This window comes from Ochotona curzoniae, unplaced genomic scaffold (genome assembly GCF_017591425.1).
Source record: "Ochotona curzoniae isolate NIBS_2020 unplaced genomic scaffold, NIBS_Ocur_1.0 contig_1014, whole genome shotgun sequence".
NCBI lineage: Eukaryota > Metazoa > Chordata > Mammalia > Lagomorpha > Ochotonidae > Ochotona > Ochotona curzoniae.
In genome coordinates, this window is record NW_024464920.1 from 45,581,226 (window position 1) to 45,606,702 (window position 25,477).

The following is a 25,477-nucleotide window of genomic DNA, read 5'->3' on the forward strand; positions in this document are numbered from 1 at the left end:
TCATCTTCTACTACTTTCCCAAGTCACAAGCAGGGAGCTGGATTGGAAGTGGACCCACAAGGCCAAAAGCCAGCAGGCATATGATATCTCCTAATTTGAGCAGGATAAGGATTTAGGCACTGAGCCACCCCAATGGGCTCCTTGCAAAATTTCCTGCTTTCATTCCCCTGCCTCTGGGCGCCTGGCTCTAGATGTATTAGGACAGCTTCTGGATTGATGACGTTGGCTCCTCGGGCCACTTGGGGTGGAGATGCACATTGGTGTTGACAAAAGCAAGAAATAAATATGACTACTACACTATGGCACGAGATATATAGACCAAACCTCAGCACCCTCCTGAGCTCCCACAACAGGGAGCTGATGTAAGCAGGAGGTCCCACAGCCTTCCTGGTCAAGGTCTTCAGGAATACCAGGCTCGTGACAATGCACTTGCCACAGGGTGGGAGTGAGATGAAGTAGAGAAACCACCTGGGGAAGACACTGGCAGTGGTGGTCACAGATACACAGAACATTGAGAGAGGAGCCTCCTCCAGACAGCAAGAGAACCCTGGCCATCAGCCTCCACTCCAGTGTGTCACTCCCAGGCCCACGAGGAGGAGCTTGCAGCAGTTGGGCACACTTTTGCTGATGTCCTGGAGATGGCTGTAGCCATGACAGGCTGAAGAACAAGGCTTCTGTTAGACTGAAAAGGCACATATATACACGTGTGATGGTCAATGCTCAGCCAAACACACAAGCCCAGGTCGATCCAAGACACCCTCTTGCCACATTTGCATCCCCAACACTCTTCCTCCTCCTTCTACATGCCCTGGCTCCATCGCCAGGCCCAAGGATGCAGCCACCTGCCCCGTGCCATCCAGTCTCCTGGGCATGTATGTGTCACTCCATGGGATGCCAGGAGCCAAGGTGTTTGAACCCGGGCCAGCCAAGGTAGGGCAGACCTGCTCTACCTCTTGTCCTGCCTTCCATGAATGGACGTAGCTTTTCATCCCAGTCACTTAATTGTCCTGGTACTCTCCAGCAGCTTCTCTCTCCTGGTTCATGTCAGCAACATTCCCCGTTGGCTGCTGCTTACAAAGAAAAATCTCAGCTGATACAACCATCTCCGTGGGATTGGCTCATGCTAGGCCAGCACAGTGGAGTTTCAATTGTAAGTATTCAGGGGGAAAATGGTGCTGAAAATGGTGCTGGATTTTTTTTTTTTTTTTTTGTATTTCAAGGTTTACTTATTTACTTGCAAAGTAAAATAAGAGAGAGAAAGAGAGAGAGAAAAAGAGGGAGAGAGAGAGAGAATGAGAGAGACAAAGAGACCACCTATCTGCAGATTCACTCCCCAAATGGCAGCAACACTCAGGGCTGGGTAGTCCAAAGCTAGGATTTTCTTGCTGTGTCTCTCGCATGGGTGCAGTGACCCAAGCACTTGGACCAACCTCCCCTGCTTTTCCAGGTGTATTAATAGGAAGCTGGATTGGAAGTGGAGCAGCCAGGATTCAAACTAGAGCCTGTATGAAATGTGTGTGATGCAGGCAGCAGCTTCACATGCTACACCACAGTGCCAACCCTGCTGCTGAATTCTTGAGTAATTCCATCACTCAGTGTCCTCACAAAGGCCACGAACTAAGTAGTACCCAAGAGTTGATGCAGAATATACATAGAAATGAGTGCATTGTTCAGATGGCCTTAGAGCTGTTGAATTGTCAGGAGGGAATGGAAGTGCCCACTGTCGAACCAGCTCCTGGGGGTGGGGCAGTGAGGTGGGCTGAGACAAGCCTTCCACAGGATCATGAGCAGCAAAGGAACTTGCAAGCCCTGGATGTATTTAAGAGGGACGTGGGGGAATGTTCTGAGATAATTTTGCACACCCTGGCTCCTCGAGGACTGTGCTTGATCCTGTCATGTGAGCCAATACTCCATGTGGAAATGCAGAGACTGAAGGCCAGCTGGGGCATGAGCAGGGTAGGGGCTTCCTGTACTTAATGCCTTCACATTGTATGACAACTGCCGTTCCTGGAAGACTCAGAGCTCTCTGTGTGTCTGATGGATACTTTCGTGGTGTGAATATGTCCTCTTTCACTGCCTCACTCTGCCCCTCAGCCCTGTTCCTGGACCATTTTGTCTGAGCCTCTTTGTCCCTCATGGAAAATGTGTCTGCTTGCTGCGCTCAGGTCAGTGCAATAGCTCTTGGTCCAGGCTCACTCAGCTGCTCCCACTGCAGGCTCCTGTAGATCACCATGAGCTGTGCCAAATACTCTTCCAGCTGCTGAGCCCACTGCCGCAGTCCTTGAGCCAACTCGGATTTGGCTCCTTGGTGCAAGTGCACTGAACCTTGGACAAGTCTGAACACATCTTTCAGAAGGAAGAGGCCAGCAGTGGCCATACCTGCAATTCGAGCTCCATTTGTCATGGCCAGAGCAGTGCCCCCAAAGGCTTGCTGCACCTTCCTAGTGCTACGGGCTGAGATCTTCCCTGCAGTCATGAGGCACTTGGCATTGTGCACCAGGTGGGTATTGGTCTCGGCAATTTTGATGGCACGGACGTTCTTTCCGATGACATCCACGACTTGAATGGACATCCGGGTTATGTTGAAGACATTGGGGATACCATGAACCACAGTTTCTGTGATCAGCTCTACTTGATTGATGCTGCTCCATGTGAGGCGGCTGGCTTCGGCTACTGTTGATGCCCTGGTTACATGCTCCACGATGGCAGTGGAGGCACCAGCCACTGCGGCTGCTGCTCCAAACCCCATCCCCATGGCCCTCAGTGCCATGCCGACCCCTGCGGTCACAGGGGCCAGAGCCAGGCCAACCATGTTCAGGATGTCAGAGACGGCCCCAATGGAGGCAGCCACCATGTTGGTGATGGTGCAGTCCCAGTGTACCTTGTCCACCCTGTCTGCCAGGGTGTGCAGCTTTGCTATGATCTCCTCCAGCTGCACTTTCACCTGCGGAAACTCCCTCAAAAACCTCTCCCTCGCCTGCCGCTCTGCTTGGTGGGCTTCATCCTCTGGGTCTGTGTACAGGTCTATGTAATAATTGGCCAGGGCTTCATCTAGCACGTGTGTCTCCTCGCTGTAACTGTAATTGTCACGTGATGAGGACAGGCAGCCTGCGGGTCCGTGAAATGGACTAGAATGGCTGGATCCACTTGGACTGCTAGTAAGGAAGGAAGAAGTTCACACAGGTGAGGAATTTTCCTTTCCAGAATACTATCCTATATCCCTCACAGATGCTCTAGAGAACTAATTTACTTCTGGGCACTGCGATCCTATATGGGCACCCCTTTCCACCCAGCTCCCTCTTTCTGGCCTGGGAAAGCAGTCGAGGATGGCCCCAAGCTTTGAGACCCTGAACCAGCATGGGAGACCCGGAAGGAACTCCTTGCATCAGCTCGGCTCCAATCACTGTGGACACTTGCAGAGTGAATTAACCAATACAAGGCCTTCCCCTCTGTCTCTCCACCTCTCTGTATATCTGACTCTGCAATAAAAAAATAATAATAATAAATACTTTTTCTTTAAAACAAAACTTATTCACTAAGGAATAGGTATAAGTCATCATTTAAAAAAATACATTGATTTATCTAATTGGAACAGTTATGGAGGTGGGAGAAGAGCTTTCCATCTGCTGTTTCACTCCACGAATGGCCACCATTGCTGGCTAGATCTGGGACAGGTCAAAGCCAGCAGCCAAGAGCCAGGAGCTTCTGCTGGGTCTCCAAGTGGGTGCAGGGACCCATCCTCTTCTGCCACCCAGGATCATTAGCAGAGAGCTGGATTGGATGTGGAACAGCTAGAACCTGAACTGGTGTCCATATGGGATGTCTGACTCACAGCAGTGGCTTAATCACCAAACCACAATGCTGACACTGAGTAAAAGTCCTTTTAAGATTCTATTGAAGGACTGGTAGTTTGGCCCAGCAGGTCAGGCACCTCCTGCCATGCCAGCATCACATCTAACTCTGGTTCAACCATCAACTGCTCCACTTTCATTACAGCTCACTGCTAGTGTGCCTGGTAGAGTGGAGGAGGGCGAACACCTTTGTCCTGCTCTAGGTGGGAGACCTGGATGGATCCCTGACTCCTGTTTCAGATCTTGTAACATATGAACAGTGACCTCACAGAGCCCTCTCCTATTTCTCTCTGTAATGCTGCCTTTCAAATAAATAAGCTGTTTGTGCTGTCCATATCTAACAAAGGTGCTTTCTCACTTAAGCTCTAGTCCCTGGCATCACTACTAAAATATAACCCCAACTCCCGGGAATGTATCTGGGCACAGTGCTCTAAGACATGCATAGAGGATGGGCTCCTGATGTCCTCCATGTTTCCCTGTCTCCCTGTCTCCCTCTCTCCACACACAGGATAGCCCAAGAAGAAATTGTCCTATGCAAACCAGGAAGAGAGCTGTCCCTAGGCAACATTCCAGTTGTCACCTTGAACTTAGACATCTGTCCTCCAGAAATAGACCCAGCAGGAAGTCCAGGCTGGCCGCAGAGCCCTGCCCAGTGTGCTTGCGAGCAGAGAGGAGCAGAGCAGTATCTAGTGTTCAGCAGCCCAGAGCATCTGGCAGGCATGGGCTTGGGTCCCAGGAAGGGGAAGCTCCTATAATGGCCTCAGCCCTTCCACCTGCGCCTTCCCTCCTGAGGCTCAGCCACGAGTGGGCTGTGGAATTACCATGTAAGTATGAGAGTGACATATCCAATGATTTCACTTATTTGCCTCTTCCTTCCTCTCTCAAAGAAATACATTTCTAAAATTTCCACAATATATGTCTGTGCTCACTTCAGCACCAGGCGTTCTGAAATTGGAACAATGTAGACATTAGTGATGCCCCTGTACAAGGGTGACATGCAAACTCATGAAGTGTTCCAAATTGTTTTTGCTACACCGCAGGGGTTGTGATATTTTTGTTTTTATTTGCATTCATTCAAAAATATTTTCTTACTAATTTCCTGACTGATTCGTAGGCCACACAATAGCATCATTTGCTTCAAGAAGGTTTCTGAGTTTCTTTTTCATTTCTTCCGAGACACATTGGTTATTTAGTAGTATGATATTTAACCTCATGTTGTTGCTAATTTCCGGATTTTTATATCCGTTGTTGATTTTTTGTGCAGTTTTTCATTTAACGGGGTGTATACTAACTGTGTAAAGAGACCATCCTATAAAGATGTGAAGATTCGATGCAGGGTGTACCTCCACTTCCAAATCAAAGACGGATTCGCAATGAAACTGTTAAATATATCTTAAGAATAGGATGTCGGAATGTCTGCCATTGTGCATACCTACAATGTCGGGATTCACTGTAACAGCAGCATGATGGACTTACAACTGTTTATAAAGGACTATAGTATTGTAATTGATGGTGTCCGCGGGGATGGAGGTGGACGGAGTTGGCGTCAGACCTGATGCATCACTCAGACCACCAGCCAGACTCCCCGAAGGAAGCATGTCGATCTGACAGGTCTCCAGGGCAACGGAGCCTTGGCTGACCAATGACATACCCAGACCAGAGTGGCACCTGCTCCTGCTTATGCAACAGGAAGGGTATAAAATTCATCCTGCATTCTTCTTTGCACGTTTTTTCTGTCTGTGCCCTTGGCCCAGGCCATTTAATCCCCACAGCTGCCTGCTTTCTCTCTGCCTCTCTGTTACGCACAGAAAAGGCCTTTGAAAGGACTTCCTCCATGAAGGTCTCTCAACAGTCGGTCCAGGCCTTTTTCTTTTGCTGGAGGTCAGCAAACCTTACAGTAATGATATAGAGGAATTCAGTGTGTGTAGGTGGAAGATTTGTTGAGGGGGGACAGAAAATCCCAGAACCTATGAAACTGTATCATTAAAAAGCTTTTTAATCAAGTCAAATCAAATCAAATATATGTTTGTGTATTCTTTACCACAGTATAACACCACTTTATTGTGTTACCGTAAGCTTTTGTAATGAAAAAGAAATTTCATGGCCACCATTGTACCACAGTGAGTTGGCCACCACCAGAGACATCCGCATCCCATATGGGCACCTGTTCAAGTCTCAGCTACCCGCGTTGGAGGTCACCCCTGGATCTCTGCCTGCCCAGCCCATGGGAGAGGCCATAGGCACATGGCACACTGTGTTCTCCACCCCCTCAAGGGGACCCCTGACAGGAGCCTCGGCTAACCAAGACCCCAACATGGCCTGTTCATCACTGGGCATGCAGCCAGAGGGGGGGCTGCACTCCAGGTTCTCTTCTCTGTCTCTTGAACAAGCTGTGCCAGGACTTCCTGGGGAAACAACTCTAGCAAGTCAAATGCTACATTCATCCTGCTCTTCAGTAAGGTGAGGCACAGCCTTCTGCCTGCTTCAAAACACACGACCTATGGCATGATTGGAGAGTCCAGAGAGATAGACATACCTACTAGCCAGTCACAGTGTTGCTGCTGAGTGGGAGTACTGTTGGAACTGCCCTTCTGCCTGCCCCCTTTCTCTGCCCTAAATAAGTTTGTGAAGTCCTTCAAATAAACAGCCGTCCCTCACCAGTTTGTCTCAAGTGGTTCTGCTGCACCAGAGCACCGTCACCTCACCCCTCGGTGTTCTTGGGGCCTGCTGGACAGAAGACCCCCAAGGCACTCCTCTTCCAATCCAGCCCCCGGCTCAAGTGCCTGGGAAGGCAGCAGAAGATGGCTCAAGAAACTCAGAAGGAGCTCCTGGCTCCCATTCTCCCTTCCCTTCCCTTCCCCTAATGTGAGCTGGGATGACTAAGGTGTCCCTGCAGACCCCGTAGACTTCACTGGGCTGAGCTCAGCCCTGGGGGCCACCCCAAATCCTAGACATGAGCAGGAGGAGGAAGCGTTACTACCTGGGACCATGGTGCCATAGCCTGTCTGTTGGTCTTCCTCCTTGCTCTCCATCTGCACTGTCTCGCAGGAAGGTTTCATTTAGCTGCAATCCTGGAGATAAGAAAGCATCTGTGGGTGGTGGGGAGCCACAGGGCCAGGGGCCTGGTTTCAGCATGAGTCTTAGAGGGTCTGCTACCATATGGTGGGATACCTGGAAAAATCTCAGGCTTCAGGCTGGTCTAGACTAAGCACTGTCACCATCGGGGGTGTGAACCAGCAGATTGCTCTTCCTGCTCCCCCCTTGTTTCTTTATAATGCTACCTTTTAAATAAATAATTGAAAAATATATTTCTGGTTGTCCATATATAATAAAGGTACATCTCACTCAAGGGCCAGCCACTGGCAACACTATAGATGTATTTATAAAGTAGGTTCTCAGGGTGGATGGAGAGAAGCCATACTGGAGTGGGAAAGCTTCATCTGGAGTACAAGGCTTGAGGTGTAGAGGCAGCCCCACGGACAAGGAGCCAGCCTGGGCCCAGTACTGAATCAAGCACTGGACGGTGGGCTTCCTGCAGGAACCTCTGCTCACTGTGGTTTGCATGCCCACCGTGGGTAGGCCAGCCATACCTGGACAATTCCATCTTGGACAAAAATGCCCTCCAGGCGTTGGTATCAGCAGAGACTGCAGGTGCTCCATGTTCACTATGTCCTGGAAGTTCTCGATGATGTCAGCTATGCAGCTGTTGTCATCTGCTTGGAGAAAAAGCAAAGCTTCACTTGGGGCTGGTGCATTGGCTCAAATGTTAATCCTCCCCCTGCAAGCGCTGCATCCCATATGGGTGCCAGCTTCTATCCAGCTGCTCTCCTTTCTTTCTTTCTTTTTTTTTTGCATTTTATCTGTTTTTTTTTCTTGCATATGTTTTTTGGCTGTTATATTTTTATTTTGAATTTTTGAAGTTTGTGGTACAATTTTGTGTAGACTGGGATTCCCCTCAAATTCCCAGCCCCCCAGACAGATTTTCCCCATATTGTTACGATAATATAATCTTTCATAAGGAGTCATAATTCCATCAGTCTGTTATTTAAGTGTACCCCAACATTGCTGGTACAGACAATGTCAGACAGTCCAGCATCCCATTGTCTACACATTTCCAGCAGTTTACTTGGGAGTCCATCTTTTGTTTGATATTTGGAATAAATGAAACTGAAATCAAAAACATCAAATCACATGGGATGCAGCCAAAAAAAGAACAGTATGGATCGGGTTATTAAGGTTACACTTTCCATGCTGGTTTCCTTATATTAGAGAGAACATATGATATTTGTTCTTTTGTGATTGACTCATTTCACTGAGCATAATGGTCTCTAATTGGGATCACCTCATTGTAAATGATATAATTTCATTCTTCTTAATAGCTGAGTAATATCCATGGAGTAGATGTACCACAGTTTCTTTAACCACTCTTCTTTGGACACACATCTGGATTGTTTCCATTGCTATTGCTATTGTAGATTGTGATGCTGCAAATACAGATTACAGATCCCTTTCTCACATGCAGATTTCATTTCTATTGGGTATATTCCTAGGAGCAGGATAGCTGGGTCCAGCTGCTCTACTTTCACTCTAGCTCCCTGCAAACAGCCTGGGAAAACAGTGCAAGACGGCACAAAGACTTCTGATCCTGCACTTGCGTCAAAGACTGGAGGAAGCTCCTGGATCAGCTTCAGAGATCAGCTCAGCTCTGGCTGTTGTGGACATCTGGGGAATGAACCTGTGGATGGAAGATCTTTCTCTCTGCATCTTCTTCTCTCTGTTTCTACCTTTCTGATAAAAACACATATATATATTTTAAAGTTTTTCAGCAAATAAAGCTCCATTTGACTGAGCTGAACCTCATGGCTGCCAACATGGGTCCCAAGCCTGAGCAGGAGAAGCAAGCGTGAGTACCTTGGACCACAGATCCATCGCCTCCCTGTTCGTCTTCATCACTGCTCGCCATGGCATTGTCAGGTGGGAGGTTTTGCTTTAGCCCTGGGAAGGAGAAAGTAGCTGTGGGTGGCAGACATTTGTAGGGTGGGGACCTGGTCTCCGTGTGGATCTCAGGAGATGTTTGCCTGCTACCAGTGGCACAACTGGAACAGCTCCAGGTTCAGCCTGGCCCAGTGGAAGTGCATCACTGGATGGAAGAATCTGAACTGTGTTAACTCTGCTTTGTAAATAAATAAAAAACAAATCTTTAAAATTGCTAAAAAAAAATTAAAATAAATCTGAGGCCAGCACCAAAAATGATAGGTAACAAGGATGCTCCAGTGGGGAGTCTAGGCAGGTTCTGATCAAACCCGTGTCCTGAGCAGTGTCTCCCTGAGCTGGGCCACAGGTTAGCTCATGTGTGTGTGCTGGTAGAAGCACCTCCACCTGTGCCCAGGCCTCCCTCAGTCCATTTGCTGTGATAGCAGCCGCCCGAAGTCTGTCCTCTGCTTCTTCCTGCTAGGCCCTTCAACCCATCAGGGCCCAGAGTCCTGCCCAGCCCTGGCCTGGTCCCTTCCACGGTTCTGTTCCCTCCTGGGGACACATAGGCTGCCCTTCCCTGTTGGACTTTCATTTGATTCATACCCTTTACAGAAAGACCAAGAATGTTCTCCTTGCTAAAGCTGCCCATTTCTCCAGATTTTTCTAGAAGTGGGATGACTACAAGATTATACAGCACCAACATGTGAATAATCTGAAACCCAGAGCCACACACTAATGTGACACAAGGGGACAGGCTGGCCGGCTCAGAAGGAGTTGAGTCTGTCAGGCTTACCGAGTCTCAGCTGTCCTGAGTTTTCAAACACAGCATGAGAGGGTCTTCAGGTCTGCTGCTGAGGCTCAGGCCTCGGGAACTGAGAGAGCAAACAAATGTTAATGGTGTGCGGGCACCTGGCTTCAGAAGGTCAAAGGGCACTTGGCCAAGCCCTGCCCAATAGCTGGCCAAAAGTGTGGCCACACCAGTCATGGCACATGCAGGCATGGGCAATTGACGGTATATCTCCCGCCTATGGAATTGGCCCTTCCCAGGCAAAGCCCCAAGACTGTACAGTGTTGTCCCAATCACCTGAATGTGACATGAGCAGAAGGTGCAACTCTGATAAACAAAAAGGAACACTGATGACAAAGCATTGGTCCATGTTCAGAAATCCCACACATGAGAGCTGGCATTGCAGCTCGGCCATTTTAACCTGCCTCTGACACCCATATGGGTCCTGGTTTTAGTCCTGCTGACTCTCCTTCAGTCCTGCTCCCTGTGAATATGCTGGGAAGGCAGCAGAAGACAGCCCGTGTGATCTCCATGTGGGAGTCCCGAGGGAGGCTGCTGGTTTTAGCCTGGCACAGTTCCAGTCCCTGGTCATTTACGGAGGAAGCCAGCACATTTCATCTTGCTCCCTGTGCCTCCCATTCTCCTGTCACTCCTCTTTTTCAATAAACAAACAAATAAGTGTTTTTCATTCTCTTTTTGAGACAGAAATATGGTAAGAGGTAAAGATTGGGTCCCAGCAATCAGATAGGCCACCAACCCACATACTTCCAGGTCTATAAGTGGGGCCTCAAACAATTGAAAAGACAGAATGGATTGAGGATATAACAGCAAGAAGTGGGGATGGGCAAGGAGCTGCTATGGAGATGGCACAGGGCCAAGACAAGTGTGCTGGCATCAAGAGTCCGAGGACAGGGTGAGGGCAGGAAGGCAGCCCTGTACACAACTTATGGCCATAGAGGGTTCATGATACAAACAGGCCAGGGCCACAGGAACAAGGTTAGAAAATTGCCTATGAATTGAAAGGGCTTAGGGAACATGTCCTTGGGTGCTGGTGCTCAGTCCTCTTACTGGGAATCCTGGACAGGAGAGCTTGGGCCAGATGTGCAGGAAGAAGAATAACCAGCCAGTGTGACCAGATGACAACTACAGTGCAGCCTCAGGAGGAAGGAGCACTTGTGAACATAGAATATTCCAGAAAGCAAGGAGGCTTTCCACATGCTTGCAGCAGCAGGTCTCCCAGGGGTGCCTGCCTGTGACTCCTCCTCCCAATCATCCAGTCAGAGCCCCTCCTGGAGCAGGTCCCTACTAACCCCATCTCCCAGGTGCCCAAGGGCCTCCTCCCTCCTGTTCAAGCAGGGACAGGGCGCCCGGCTCCACAGCCAGGTCACAGGCCTCGCAGGAGCTGCTGCCGCCCCCACTCCTCTACTCTCTTCACCCTCCCTGACCTGTGTCCTCCTCAGTGTTGGGGCACAGGGCGTCACAGTCACCTCCTAGCTTAGGGACCAGTCAGTGCTCCCTGCCCTCTGGGAAGCCTTCTCTTTTCTGTCTCCTACACTTCCTGTCCTTGAAGTCCCAGCTCCATCTCCACAGGCACTTCTTTCAGGCCAGAAAACACAGGACTATGACTCTGAGATCACAGCAACCACCACCTCACTCAAGGGTCTCTGAACAATTAATGGCAAGACGGCACAATGGCATAGCATGCTAATCCTCCTTTAGTATTGCCAGCATGTGCAATGGGTGCTGCTCTGGGTTCCAGCTGCTAAGATTCCCATCCAGCTCCCTGCTTTTTTTTTTTAAGATTTATTTTTATTATTTTTTTATTGGAAAGGCGGATATACAGAGAGGAGAGACAGAGAGGAAGATCTTCCGTCCGATGATTCACTCCCCAAGTGAGCACAACGGTCAATGCTATGCCGATCCGAAGCCAAGAGCCTCTTCAGGGTCTCCCAGGCATGTGCAGGGTCCAAAAGTTTTGGGCCGTCCTCGACTGCTTTCCTGGGCCTCAGGCAGGGAGCTGGAAGGGAAGCAGGGCTGCCGATATAGAACCGGTGCCCATATGGGATCCCGGGCGTGCAAGGCGAGGACCTTTAACCACTTGTGCCACCGCGCCGGGCCCAGCTGCCTGCTTTTGACCCAAGTGCTTGAGAAGCTACACCCAAGTAGGAGACCTGGAAGGAACACCTGGCTCCTGGTTTCAGTCTAACCTCATCGGCACCATTGTAAACTAGTGGGGGATGAATCAGCAGATGGAAGATAGCTCTCTCTCCCCAACCCCATGCTAGCATTCTACCTTTCAAAGAGAACAAATAAATCTTAAACAAAACAAAAAAAGATGTGAACACACTGAAAAGCCAGATGACCCCTAGGCGGGTGCAGAGACACTCAAGTTGGCTGGGATGCAGGTGGGCAAGGTGACTGCAGAGTGCTGGGCGGGCAGACGGCACACACTTGGTGCTGCCATGCACAGGGGCTCCAGGGGTCCCGCAGACACAGCATCTGACACATTCCAGGCTCTCAGAGGAACGTCAGCAAGACCACCTGCTTCAGCACCTGCCCTTAGGCACCCACGAGCACCCACCGTGCCATGAAGGCAGGCAAGGCTGCGGGCTGCAGCTCACCTTCCACTGCTCACAGGCAGGGCTATGACGTGATGTCCACAGGAGGAGTCCAAAGGCCTCGTGCCATTTCCTGCTGTGGAAAATATGCTGCCAGCATGAAGGAGGAGCTGCGGCACGTAGGCCAACACCCTCCAAGGCTGAATACCAGGAGTCAGATCAGCTGAAAAGGGAGCTGAGATGAGGGCAGATAGGAGAAAGAGAAAGACAGACAGACACGCACACACATACACAGAGAGCTGGTACAGGAAAAAATTACTGGTTCCCTCTGCCAACAAATTAAAAGGTCCTTTCCTACCAGCAGACCACCACGCGCTCTGTACTTCTGAGATCTGCCAGCTGGGGGCCACATATCCCACACCCCACTCCACCTGCTAGTGTCACGGATGTGAACTTCACATGCATTCTACAAGCACCAGGTCCCCAGCAGTGCCATTCCGCCTCAATCCCACTGGCGGGGGGCAGCCAGTCAGCCAACCCAGACCTGAGCTCACAGGGTGTGGGTAACACCCCTGGGACCACAATGCCTTGGGCTAGCACAGCGGCATTCAGGAGGCTTGCCTTAGGGCCAACGAGTAGGACTTGGTCAGTCCCAGGCTCCTGGCTCTGTCTCTGCTCCTACAAACCCATGCCCAGCCTGGGACATCTTCTGAAGCCCCTGGGGCAGTTCCTCTCCACCTCCCTGCCCCTCCACTCTTCACAGACACCATGGGAACCTAGGGAGAGTCAGACAGGAACCTGGTGTCAATGCAGGCTGGCACCTGCTGAGCTGTGTGGACCTGCCACCTAACCTCTCTGAGCTCCCTCACCCCACCATGCATGGCAGTGATCCTTGTCTTGTAGAGACACGAGGGGTTGTAAAGGGAGAGGGTTCCCAGTGTCCCCGGCTTACCAGGGAGTCCTTGCTGGTCCAGCTGTCCTCAGTGTTGTGCACCGTGCATTTATGTAATGAGACCCAAACTTCCAGCCAGAAGTACCTTGCACACAAAATGGAAACCGAAACTCACCGTTACAGCAACACAGCAAACATGCAGTTGGCCAGTCCTACATCAGCTCCACCCCCAGACGCCACAGTCAGAGGAGGTACCCTATGGGCTCCCTCCTTCTCCCTGACCCCTTGGCCTTGATTGTTGTGGCTGTTGACTTGTTGCCAACCTCAGCACAGAGGTCAGCTCCCAGGGCCACCACCAGCACTACCTAGTGGAAGCCGGGAGGCTCAGCAGGCAAGGGCATAGCCTTATCTGCCCCTGGAGAAGCAAGCTCAGCTGGACCTGGACACAGTTCAGGCATAGCCAGGGGCTGCAGCTGGGCCCAGCACTCACAGTGAGGCTACCATCCCAACCCATGCACCCTCTAACTGTCTTTCCTCACATGGGAAAACCGGGCCTGAGCACCAGGCACCAACCTCAGGCAGCTTAGTACAGTCTACAGATGACAAGCCCACCCAGAGCCTTCATGCTCTAGGGATGCAGGAGAGACCGATGCGAGCTCCTGGAAAGGCAGAATCAGACAGAGCAGCAGACACACAAAGACAATCTCCCATCTGCTGATTCACTGCCCAAATGGCTACAACAGCGGGAGCTGGCCCAGGCTGGGGCCAGGAGCCTGGAACTCCATCCTGGTCTCCCCTGTGAGTGCAGGGCCCACACACTTGAGCCACTTCTGCTGAATCCCGAGGTGCATTATCTGGGAGCTGGATGGAAGTGGAGCAGCCAGGTCTTACACTGGGTCCCATCCATGTAAGAATCTATTGTCACAAGTGTTGGCTTAACTGCTGTGCCACAGTGGATGGAAGATCTCTCTCCATTTCCCTCCCTCTCTAACTGTGCCTTACAAATAAATACAACACATCAAGCAGAGTGTACTGACCATGTCCTGAGGCCACAGCTGGTCTCCAGTGGGAAGGCTGCCTGCTCAGTCTGAGCATGTCTGGGAGTTAGCCAAGACACGGGCAGTGTTGTACAGCTGACATCTGAGCTCTGTCAGTGTCAAGGCCCCGCAGTGCTGCTCATGGCGGGGCAGACACAGCAGCCTCATGCACAAGAAGCAGGCTGTGATAGCGTCCCTGCCTGTGTGCTTACACATACTGGCAAGGTGAAGTGCTTGCCAGCGTTTAGAAGGTTTGCATGCTGTTCCCATGGAGGGAAACCAGGTTGGAGTGCCCAAGAACCCTCTGTGTTGCTTCGTGCAAGTGCGAAATTATAAAAGCTTAATGTAAATTAAAAAGGAAGAGAGACCAGTGTTCCCCTGTTCCCTATGTCACAATACTGGGGACACCGGCAAGCCTGCCTGGTGGGTGAAGATGGCAATTCTGGGGTGGCAGTTGTTGATTTGTGTCCTTGAGGTGCGACCGCATGGGCAAGTAGCTGCCCAGGTGTCCTTGCCACCACTGAAGAACTGCAGCCCTTGGTTCTTCTGCAAGAATGCCAGCTGAAAGCTGCTTCCAGTTCATTCAGAGGGTGGGTGTCAGGATGGGCGGCCACACAGAGTGTCTCCTAGGTCTCACTGCCTGACAGGGGAGGTGTCTGTGCCCCCAGGGTCTGCATGGTTCTCTGCTCAGCTTAAAAGGAATAAATCTGGAGGTTGTGGGGACAGACATTTTGAGAAGAGTTTTATGAAAAGAGTGCTAGGAGAGGCCAATGTGGCACATCCCCTTGTCCCATGAGACTGTCACAAGAAAGCCGCTGTCCCTCACCAGGGGAGGACAATGTTGTGGCTGTGAGTGTAGTCCCCCACCCCAATGCCCCGTCCTGGGCAGTGTCGTACCACCCAATGCCCTTATCTGTAACCACGAGGCAGTGACAGAGGCCATGGTTAACCACACCGCACAGATGGCCCCTTCACCATGCTCCTGATGGGAGATGCTACCCTGGACAGTGCAGGGATGGCAGGAATCAGATTCAGCTGCCTGCCAGCTGGTGGGAAAAAACACAAGGGAGCAAGGTGCTATGGTCCCCACCCAGTGCCTGCTCCCTGGAGCCAGAATTCAGGAACCTGGGGTTAAGAAGTTGAGTCAGCAGAGGGCATCAGCTCTAGCATGACACACTGGCAAAAGAGTTTTTAATCAAGATTTATTTACATTTTTTTGTAAACGCAGATGTACAGAGAAAGGGAGACACAAAGATCTTCCATCTGCTAGTTCACTCCCCCAGTGGCCACAATAGCCAGAGCTGAGTCAATCTCAAGCCAATCCAGCAGCTTCTTCCAGCGGTCCCACATGACTGCAGCGTCCCAAGGCCTTGGGCTATCCTCTATTGCAGTCCCAGATCACAAGCAGGGAGCTGAATGCGATGTGGAGCAGCAGGGACGGGAACCGGCAGGCATGTGAGCTCCTAGTGTGAGCAGAGTAAGGATTTAGCCACTGAGCCACTGTGATGGGCCTTTGCAAAACTTCTGCTTTCATTCCCCATGTCTTTCAGCTCCTGATTTGGATATTTAAAGACACCTTCCAAATTGATGACTTCTAGCTTCTCAAGCCGCTTGGGGTGGAGACCCACGTTGCTTTGTCTTTCACAGAAATTAGCTTGGATGATTCTGAGATATTCATGTGGCTGCTGCACTGCATGGGATGAGGAATATAAATCAAACCTCGGAGGCCTCCTGAGCTCCCACTACAGGGAGCTGATGTAAGCAGGAGGTCCCACAGCCTTCCTGGTCAAGGTCCTCAGGAACACCAGGCTCGTGACAATGCACTTGCCACAGGGTGGGAGTGAGATGAAGTAGAGAAACCACCTGGGGAAGACACTGGCAGTGGTGGTCACAGATACACAGAACATTGAGAGAGGAGCCTCCTCCAGACAGCAAGAGAACCCTGGCCATCAGCCTCCACTCCAGTGTGTCACTCCCAGGCCCACGAGGAGGAGCTTGCAGCAGTTGGGCACACTTTTGCTGATGTCCTGGAGATGGCTGTAGCCATGACAGGCTGAAGAACAAGGCTTCTGTTAGACTGAAAAGGCACATATATACACGTGTGATGGTCAATGCTCAGCCAAACACACAAGCCCAGGTCGATCCAAGACACCCCCTTGCCACATTTGTGTCATTTGTGTTCCCAACACTCTTCCTCCTCCTTCTACATGCCCTGGCTCCATCGCCAGGCCCAAGGATGCAGCCACCTGCCCTGAGCCATCCAGTCTCCTGGGCATGTATGTGTCACTCCATGGGATGCCAGGAGCCAAGGTGTTTGAACCCGGGCCAGCCAAGGTAGGACAGACCTGCTCTACCTCTTGTCCTGCCTTCCATGAATAGACGTAGCTTTTCATCCCAGTCACTTAATTGTCCTGGTACTCTCCAGCAGCTTCTCTCTCCTGGTTCATGTCAGCAACATTCCCCGTTGGCTGCTGCTTACAAAGAAAAATCTCAGCTGATACAACCATCTCCGTGGGATTGGCTCATGCTAGGAGTTTCAATTGTAAGTATTCAGGGGGAAAATGGTGCTGGATTTTTTTTGTATTTCAAGGTTTATTTATTTACTTGCAAAGCAGAATGAGAGAGAGAAAGAGAGAGAGAGAGAGATCACCTATCTGCAGGTTCACTCCCCAAATGGCAGCAACACTCAGGGCTGGGTAGGCCAAAGCTAGGATTTTCTTGCTGTGTCTCTCGCATGGGTGCAGTGACCCAAGCACTTGGACCAACCTCCCCTGATTTTCCAGGTGTATTAGCAGGAAGCTGGATTGGAAGTGGAGCAGCCAAGATTCAAACTAGAGCCTGTGTGAGATGTGAGTGATGCAGGCAGCAGCTTCACATGCCACACCACAGTGCCAATCCTGTTGCTGCATTCTTGAGTAATTCCATCTCTCAATGCCCACACGAATGGCACAAACTGAGCAGTACCCAAGAGTTGATGCAGAATTGGAAAAAAAAAAAATGAGGACGATGTTTAGGCCTGATGGAGAACAGATGGCTTTGGAGCTGTTGAATTGTCAGGAAGGAATGGAAGTGCCCACTGTGGAACCAGCACCTGGGGGTGGGGCAGGGAGGTGGGCTGAGACAAGCCTTCCACAGGATCGTGAGCAGCAAAAGACCTTCCAGCCCCAGCACTTCAGAGGTTGTTGAGAATTTTCTGAGACAATTTTGCACACCCTGGCTCCCAGAGGACTGTGTTTGATCCTGTCATGAGCGCCAATACTGCAGCTGGAAATGCAGGAACTTTAGACATGCTGGGGCAAGAGCAGGATAACAGGCTTCCTGTCCTTTCTTCCTGAATGTCTCACGGTAGGGGCCAGCCTGGAATGACCGGGCAGGATTGGGGTCCACTGAAAGTCTGTTCACAACCAGGTCCTCCTGCTGATTTTTTTTTTTCCTTCCCTGCCTCGTTTCTTCCCCTCAGCCCTGATCCTGGACCATTTTGTCTTAGTTTCTTTGTCCAAATTGGAAAATGTGTCTGCTTGCTGGGCTCCTGTCATGCAGCTCCACTGACCTGGACATGTCCTGGGCTCACTCAGCCACCTCCTATTGCAGGTTCCTGTAAATCTCCATGAGCTGCGCCAACTTCTCTTCCAGCTCCTGAGCTTGCTTCCGCAGATCTTGAGCCGACTCAGAAGGGGCACCCTGCTGCAAGTGCTTCGACTCTTGGACAAGGTTGGCCACATCCAGCAGAAAGAAGAGGCCTGCGGTGGCTGCCCCTGTGAAGCGGGCTCCCTTGGTCATGGCCAGAGCAGTGCCCCCAAAGGCTTTCTGCACCTGCCTAGTGTTGCGAGCTGAGATCTTCCCTGTGGTCATGAATCGCTTGGCATTGCGCACCAGGCGGGTGTTGTTCTGGGCAACCTTGATGGCGTGCACATTCTTCCCAACATCTTCCAGGGCTTGAACGCACTTCCGGGTTACGTTCAAGATTTTGGGGACACTCTGACCCACAGTCTTTGCAACCAGCTCCACTTGGTTGACGCTGCTCGACGTGATGCGGCCCGCTTCAGCCTCTGCTGATGCCCTGGTTACGTGCTCCACAACGGCAGTGGAGGCACCAGTCACGCCAGCTGCTGCACCCAGTCCCATCCCCGTGGCTGTGAGTGCCAGGCTGACTCCTGCAGTGACAGGGGCCAGAGCCAGTCCAGCGATGCTTAGGATGCCAGACGCAGCCCCAGTGGAGGCAGCCACCACGTTGGTGATGGTGCAGTACCGGTGCACCTTGCCCACCTTGTCCGCCAGGGCGTGCAGCTTTGCTATGCTCTCCTCCAGCTGTGCTTTCACCTGAGGAAACTCCTTCAAAAACCTCTCCCTCGCTTGCTGCTCTTCTTTGTCCTCTGAGTCTGTTTCTGAATCTGAGTCCTTGTTCGGATCAGTGTTCGGGTACCTGTCCTGGTCTGAGAATGAGTCCGTGTCCGTGTCTGTGTAATAACTGAGCAGGGCTTCACGTAGCGCGTGCGCCGCCTCACTGTAACAACAAAGGTCACATGATGAGGACAGGCAGCCTGGATATCTGTGAGATGGGCTGGGGAGGCTGCACTTGGACTGCCAGTGCAAGGGAAGGAACTCACGCAGGTAAAGAATCTCCCTTTCTAGAGTCAGCATGTTGTGTCCCTCTTCGATGCTCTGTAGGACTTTTACACTAGAACCCAGCATGGTATTCTCTTGGCTAATGCCCTCACATTGCGTGTACTGTGATCCCATATGGGCACCTTTTAGTGTTCCAGCGGCACCTCTTCCCATCCAGATTCCTGCTTGTGACCTGGGAAAGCAGATGAGGACAACAAAAGCCTAGAGACCCTGCACCCATGTGGGAGACATGGAAGAGGATCCAGGTGCCTAGCTTTGGTCAGCTGAGCTCCAGCAACTGTGGCCATGTGGATAATGAATCAACCAATAGAAAGCCTTGCTCTCTGTCTCTCCACTTGTCTGTATATCTGACTCTGCAATAAAAACAAATAAATCTTTTTTTAAAAAAATAAACTTATTCACTAAAAAAAGGTGTAAGTCATCATTTAAAAAAATACATTGATTTATCTAATTGGAAGAGATATAGAGGTAGGAGAAAAGATTTGCATCTGCTGGTTCACTCCATGAATGGCCACCATCGCTGGCCAGGTCTGGGACAGGTCAAAGCCAGGAGCCAAGAGCCAGGAGCTTCTGCTGGGTCTCCAAGTGGGTGCAGGGACCCATGCACTTGGGTCATCCTCTGCTGTCTGCTGGACCCAGGCTCATTAGCAGAGAGCTGGATTGGATGTGGAACAGCCAGAACCTGAACTGGTGTCCATATGGGATGTCTGACTCACAGGCTGTGGCTTAATCACCAAACCACAATGCTGACACTGAGTAAATGTCCTTTTAAGACTCTATTGAAGGACTGGTAGTTTGGCCCAGCAGGTCAGGCACCTCCTGCCATGCCAGCATCACATCTAACTCTGGTTCAACCATCAACTGCTCCACTTTCATTAGAGCTCACTGCTAGTGTGCCTGGTAGAGTGGAGGAGGGCCAACACCTTTGTCCTGCTCTAGGTGGGAGACCTGGATGGATCCCTGACTCCTGTTTCAGATCTTGTAACATATGGACAGTGACCTCACAGAGCCCTCTCCTATTTCTCTCTGTAATGCTGCCTTTCAAATACATAAGTATATGTTTTCAAAGCTGTTTGTGCTGTCCATATGTAACAAAGGTGCTTTCTCACTTAAGGGTCAGCCCCTGACATCACTACCGACGGATCTGTTAAACGGGCACTCGGGGTGGACAGAGACAAGTGCAGTGGGAGCAGGAACCGTCATGGTGAGGTTGGTGTGCAGTGGAGAGGCAGCCCACCGCCAAGGGGCTGGCCCTGAGCACTCAGGCCACAGGAATGCCCAGCAGAACAGACTGTCTGCTCCCTGGGGTTTATGTGCCCATTCTGGGAGGGCCAGCCATGTGGGGAGATGTGAGCAACATGGCCAGTGTCCCCAGCAGTTACCTGGACAATTCTGCCTCACACACAAATATCTCCCAGGCTTCGTCTTCAACCAGCAGGTACAGCTGTTCCTCCCTGCTCAGTGCATTCTTCATATATTCGATGATGTCTACAAAGCGGCTCTCAGCATCTGCTCAGAAAGAAAGCAGAGAAGAGGGAGCTGAGGGAGGTGTGGAGGACTTTGAGCACGAGATGGCCATGTGCACCAGAATCTTCTGGAGCAGGTGTCCCATAGGGATTTGAATGGGGTTACCGGGGCTGGGGACCTAACAGAATGGCCAACACCAGGGACTGTGTTTGGAAACGAGTTCCAAGACATGGACAGAGTGCCAGCCCCTGATCTCTGTGTTTCTGTCCCCCTGTCTCCACACACAGAGGAAGCAGCCCAAGCAGAAGCATCCTCTGTCAACAATGAAGAGAGCCCTCTCCACACAGCAGCCCAGCTCTCACCCTGAACTTAAGACATCTGTCCTCCAGAAATAGACCCAGCAGGAAGTCCAGGCTGGCCGCAGAGCCCTCCCCAGTGTGCTTGCGAGCAGAGAGGAGCAGAGCAGTATCTAGTGCTCAGCAGCCCGGAGCATCTGGCAGCCATGGGCTTGGGTCCCAGGAAGGGGAAGCTTCTACAATGGCCTCACGCCCTTCCACCTGCGCCTTCCCTCCTGAGGCTCAGCCACGAGTGGGCTGTGGAATTACCATACAAGTATGAGAGTGACATTTCCAATGATTTCACTTATTTGCCTCTTCCTTCCTCTCTCAAAGAAATACATTTCTGAAATTTCCACAATATATGTCTGTGCTCGCTTCAGCACCACGTGTTCTGAAATTGGAACAATGTAGACATTAGTGATGCCCCTGTACAAGGGTGACATGCAAACTCATGAAGTGTTCCAAATTGTTTTTGCTACACCACAGGGGTTGTGATATTTTTGTTTTTATTTGCATTCATTCAAAAATATTTTCTTACTAATTTCCTGACTGACTCGTAGGCCACACAATAGCATCATTTGCTTCAAAAAGGTTTCTGAGTTTCTTTCTACTTCCTGTGCAACACATTGGTCATTCAGTAGCATGATATTAAACCTCATGTTGTTGCTAATTTCCGGATTTTTATATCCATTGTTGATTTTGTTGTGCAGTTTTTCATTTAACGGGGTGTATACTAACTGTGTAAAGAGACCATCCTATAAAGATGTGAAGATTCGATGCAGGGTGTACCTCTACTTCCAAATCAAAGACGGATTCACAATGAAACTGTTAAATATATCTTAAGAATAGGAAGTTAGACTGTCTCCCATTGTCCATACTTACAATGCCTAGATTAACTTATTAAAGTAATCTATTCTACTATTAAGCAGAATGATGGACTTATGAATGTTTATGAAGGACTATACTAGGCTAATGATACAGGGGAAATCAGTGTGTGTGGGGGGTGAGGAGTTTTTGGGGAGGAGGTATAGGAAATCCCAGAACCTATGGAACTGTATCATAAAAAAATTTTTAATTTAATCAAATGAGATAAAATATGTCTGTGAGTTCTACATTCCACCTTATCGTGTTACTGTAAGCTTTTGTAATGAAAAAGAAATTTCATGGCCACCATTGTACCACAGTGAGTTGGCCACCACCAGAGACATCCGCATCCCATATGGGCACCTGTTCAAGTCTCAGCTACTCTCGTTGGAGGTCACCCCTGGATCTCTGCCTGCCCAGCCCATGGGAGAGGCCATAGGCACATGGCACACGGTGTTCTCCACCCCCTCAAGGGGACCCCTGACAGGAGCCTCGGCTAACCAAGACCCCAACATGGCCTGTTCATCACTGGGCATGCAGCCAGAGGGGGGGCTGCACTCCAGGTTCTCTTCTCTGTCTCTTGAACAAGCTGTGCCAGGACTTCCTGGGGAAACAACTCTAGCAAGTCAAATGCTACATTCATCCTGCTCTTCAGTAAGGTGAGGCACAGCCTTCTGCCTGCTTCAAAACACACGACCTATGGCATGATTGGAGAGTCCAGAGAGATAGACATACCTACTAGCCAGTCACAGTGTTGCTGCTGAGTGGGAGTACTGTTGGAACTGCCCTTCTGCCTGCCCCCTTTCTCTGCCCTAAATAAGTTTGTAAAGTCCTTCAAATAAACAGCCATCCCTCACCAGTTTGTCTCAAGTGGTTCTGCTGCACCAGAGCACCGTCGCCTCACCCCTCGGTGTTCTTGGGGCCTGCTGGGCAGAAGACCCCCAAGGCACTCCTCTTCCAATCCAGCCCCCGGCTCAAGTGCCTGGGAAGGCAGCAGAAGATGGCTCAAGAAACCCAGAAGGAGCTCCTGGCTCCCATTCTCCCTTCCCTTCCCTTCCCCTAATGTGAGCTGGGATGACTAAGGTGTCCCTGCAGACCCAGTAGACTTCACTTGGCCGAGCTCAGCCCTGGGGGCCACCCCAAATCCTAGACATGAGCAGGAGGAGGAAGCGTTACTACCTGGGACCATGGTGCCATAGCCTGTCTGTTGGTCTTCCTCATGGCCACCAGCTGCACTGTGATCTTCCTCCTTGCTCTCCATCTGCACTGTCTCGCAGGAAGGGTTTGCTTCAACCCTGGAGATAAGAAAGCATCTGTGGGTGGTGGGGAGCCATGGGGACAGGGGCCTGGTTTCAGCATGAGTCTTAGAGGGGCTGCTACCACATGGTTTGCTAGAAAAATCCCAGGCTTCAGGCTGGCCTAGCCTAAGCACTGTCACCATCGGGGGTATGAACCAGCAGATTTCTCTTTCACACATTTTTCCCCTCTCTAATGCTGCCTTTTAAATAAATAACTTTAAAATCTTTTTGTGGTTGTCCATATCAAATACAGATGCATGTCATCAAAGGCCAGCCCTTGGTGATACTACAGAAGTATTTGTAAAGCAGGTATTTGAGGTGGACAAAGAAAAGCCAGGCTGGAGTGGGAAATTTTCATCTGTGACACTGGGCGTGTGGTGTCGAGGCAGCCCCATCGAAAGGGGTAAGCAAGGCCCAGGCCTGGCACCGGGCCCTGGATGTTGTTCCTCCTGAGGGGACTGTCTGCTTACTGGGGTTTGTGTACCCACCTTGGGCAGGCCAGCCATTACCTGGATGATTCAGCCACGGACAGAAATGCCTCCTGGGCGTCTGCATCCATCAATAGGGACTGCAGGTGCTCCATGCTCACTATGTCCTGGAAGTGTGCGATGATGTCAGCTATGTGCCTCTTGTCATCTGCTCCAAGATAAAACAGAGGAAAGTTCCTCTTGGGGTGACACATTGGCTCAATTGGCTAATCCTCCCCCTAGAAGAACCGCATCCTATATGGCTCCAGTCTCTATCCAGCTGCTCTACTTTCCATCCAGCCTTCTGTTAGCAGCCTAGAAAAGCAGTGGAGGATGACCCAAAGCCTTGGGATCCTGTACCCGCATGGAAGAAGCTCCTGGCTCCTGCCTTCAGATCGGCTCAGTTCCAACAGATTGGATCAATTCTGACTGTTGTAGCATTTAGGAATGAACCAGTGGATGGAAGATCTTTCTCTCTGCATCTCCTTCTCTCTGTTTCTACCTTTCCAATAAAAATACATTCTAAAAATTTTATTTCAATATAGAGTGCTCCACATGACTGAGCTAGGCTGGGGATACCAGCATGGGTCCCAAGCCTGAGAAGGAGGAGGAATGTGTACCTGGGACCATGACACCATTGCCTCCCTGCTCGTCTTCATCGCTGCTCGCCATCTGCACCGTCGGGTGGGAGGTTTGGTTTCAGCTCTGGGGAGGAAAAGCAGCTGTGGGTTGGGAAGTTGCGGGACAGGGTCTTGGTCTCCTCAGGGGATGTGGCACAGCTGGAGGAAGCTCCAGGCTTCAGCCTGGCCCAGCCCTAGCCATTGCAGGAGTGAATCAGTGGATGCAAGATTCTGCCTGTCTTCTCTCTCTGTAACTCTGCTTTGTAAATAAATAAAAACAAATCTTTAAAATTCATGCAAATAACAATAAAGCTGAGGCCAGCACCACAAAGTGAGGTGACAAGGATGCTTCAATGGGGACTCTAGGGCAGGTTCTGGTTAAACCCGTGTCCTGAGCAGTGTCTCCCTGAGCTGGGCTGTCAGGGTAGCTCACGTGTGCGTGCTTGTGGAAGCCCCTCCACCTGTGCCCAGGGCGCTCTCGGGCCATTGCCTGGGCTGCAGCCACCCAATTCTGTCCTCTGCTTCCTCCTGCCAGGTCCTTCGACCCATTGGGGTCCAGAGCCCTGACCAAAGCTAGTCTAGTCCCTCCCATGTGTGCTGCTTCCTCTTGGTGCACAGATGTCACCCCTTCCTGCCAAATCTGTTTGATTCTTACCCTTTATGTAAAGGTCAAGAATGTTGGGCTTCCTAAATGCTGCCCACACTGGGGGGTCGTTTTCTTGAGATTTTTCTGGAAGTGAGATGACTACAAGGTCACTTAGCACCAACATGCAAATATTTCTGACACCCAGAGCCATGCACTAATGTGACGCAAGGGGACATGCTGGCCGGGTCTGAATGAATTTGATCTGTCAGGCTTACCTGATCTCAGCTATCCTTTTGTTTCCAAACACAGAGTTAGAGTGAGAGGGTCTTCAGGTCTGCTTGTAGGGCTCAGGCCTCGGGAGCTGAGAGAGAAAGCTAATGTTAGTGGTGGGCGGGCATTGGCTTCAGAAGGTCAAACGGCACCTGGCCACAGCCCCACCAGAGACTGGTCGATAGTGTTGCCATGGCAGTCATAGCTCCTGCAGGCACGGGTAGTTGACCGTAGGCCCAAGCCTGTGGACTTGGCCCTGCCTGGGCCCAGCCCCGAGCCTGCAGTGTTCTCATGATTACCTCTGAGTGTGCCGTGTGCAGCAGGTGCAGCCCTGATACAGAGAAGGGCTCACTGAGGCAAGGCATTGGTCCATGTCCAGAAACTGCACACATGGGTGCTTGCACAACAGCCCACCCAGTTTTGTTTTGTTTTGTTTTTTAGAGAGATAGAGAGGAAGATCTTCTGTCTGAGGATTCACTCCCCAGGTGGCCGCAACAGTCGGAGCTGAGCCGATCTGAAGCCAGGAGCCTCCTTCAGGTCTTTCACGCAGGTGCAGGGTCCCAAGGCTTGGGCCATGCTCAACTGCTTTCCCAGGCCACAAGCAGGAGGCTAGATTGGAAGTAGGGCTGTCAGGATTAGAACTGGCTCCTCTAGGGATTGCAGTGTGTGCAACGCAAGGACTTCAGCTGCTAGGCTACCATGCCAGGACCAGTCAGGCCAGTTTTAACCCGACTCCAGCATTGCTTTCAGCTGCTGGTTCAAGACCTGGTTGCTCCCCTTCTCACTCAGCTCCCTGCTAATGCCCCAGGAAGGCAGCAGGAGATCATCCATGTGCTTGGACC

General features: G+C 50.9%; 2 protein-coding genes, 1 long non-coding RNA gene and 2 other non-coding genes across 5 annotated transcripts; 3 read left to right on the forward strand and 2 right to left on the reverse strand.

Annotated features, from left to right (window-relative positions):
* Window positions 1-1,476: 1,476 nt before the first annotated feature.
* LOC121159902 (apolipoprotein L3-like) lies at window positions 1,477-13,312 on the reverse strand. Its single transcript, XM_040985364.1, has 5 exons — window positions 13,123-13,312; window positions 9,619-9,697; window positions 8,763-8,846; window positions 7,442-7,564; window positions 1,477-3,155 (listed from the first exon to the last, which is right to left on the reverse strand). Exons 4-5 carry the CDS (start codon window positions 7,453-7,455, stop codon window positions 2,162-2,164), a joined length of 1,008 nt encoding a protein of 335 aa, XP_040841298.1. The 5' UTR covers window positions 7,456-7,564; window positions 8,763-8,846; window positions 9,619-9,697; window positions 13,123-13,312; the 3' UTR covers window positions 1,477-2,161.
* Window positions 4,561-15,755, forward strand: LOC121159917. Its single transcript, XR_005884461.1, has 3 exons — window positions 4,561-4,675; window positions 8,670-8,825; window positions 15,650-15,755. It is a non-coding gene; the product is annotated as an uncharacterized LOC121159917 (long non-coding RNA).
* Window positions 4,771-4,876, forward strand: LOC121164065. The gene has a single exon (XR_005885005.1). It is a non-coding gene; the product is annotated as a U6 spliceosomal RNA (small nuclear RNA).
* A 1,667-nt stretch (window positions 15,756-17,422) lies between the features above and the next one.
* On the reverse strand, window positions 17,423-24,710 carry LOC121159897 (apolipoprotein L3-like). The gene is made up of 6 exons (XM_040985351.1): window positions 24,641-24,710; window positions 23,780-23,864; window positions 23,202-23,328; window positions 22,574-22,689; window positions 20,108-20,234; window positions 17,423-18,603 (listed from the first exon to the last, which is right to left on the reverse strand). The coding sequence occupies exons 2-6, from the start codon at window positions 23,829-23,831 to the stop codon at window positions 17,682-17,684; spliced, it is 1,344 nt and encodes a 447-aa protein (XP_040841285.1). The 5' UTR covers window positions 23,832-23,864; window positions 24,641-24,710; the 3' UTR covers window positions 17,423-17,681.
* Window positions 20,898-21,001, forward strand: LOC121164056. The gene has a single exon (XR_005885003.1). It is a non-coding gene; the product is annotated as a U6 spliceosomal RNA (small nuclear RNA).
* Window positions 24,711-25,477: the final 767 nt, after the last annotated feature.

Excerpts from the sequence above, each read along its gene's own strand:
- LOC121159897 (XM_040985351.1), bottom strand. The coding sequence starts at position 23,831 with ATGGCGAGCAGCGATGAAGACGAGCAGGGAGGCAATGGTGTCATGGTC. Across the intron at positions 22,690-23,201 it reads TCCGTGGCTGAATCATCCAG|GGTTGAAGCAAACCCTTCCT; the intron begins GTAATGGCTGGC and ends TCTTATCTCCAG. Across the intron at positions 18,604-20,107 it reads TGTGAGGCAGAATTGTCCAG|TGAGGCGGCGCACGCGCTAC; the intron begins GTAACTGCTGGG and ends TTGTTGTTACAG.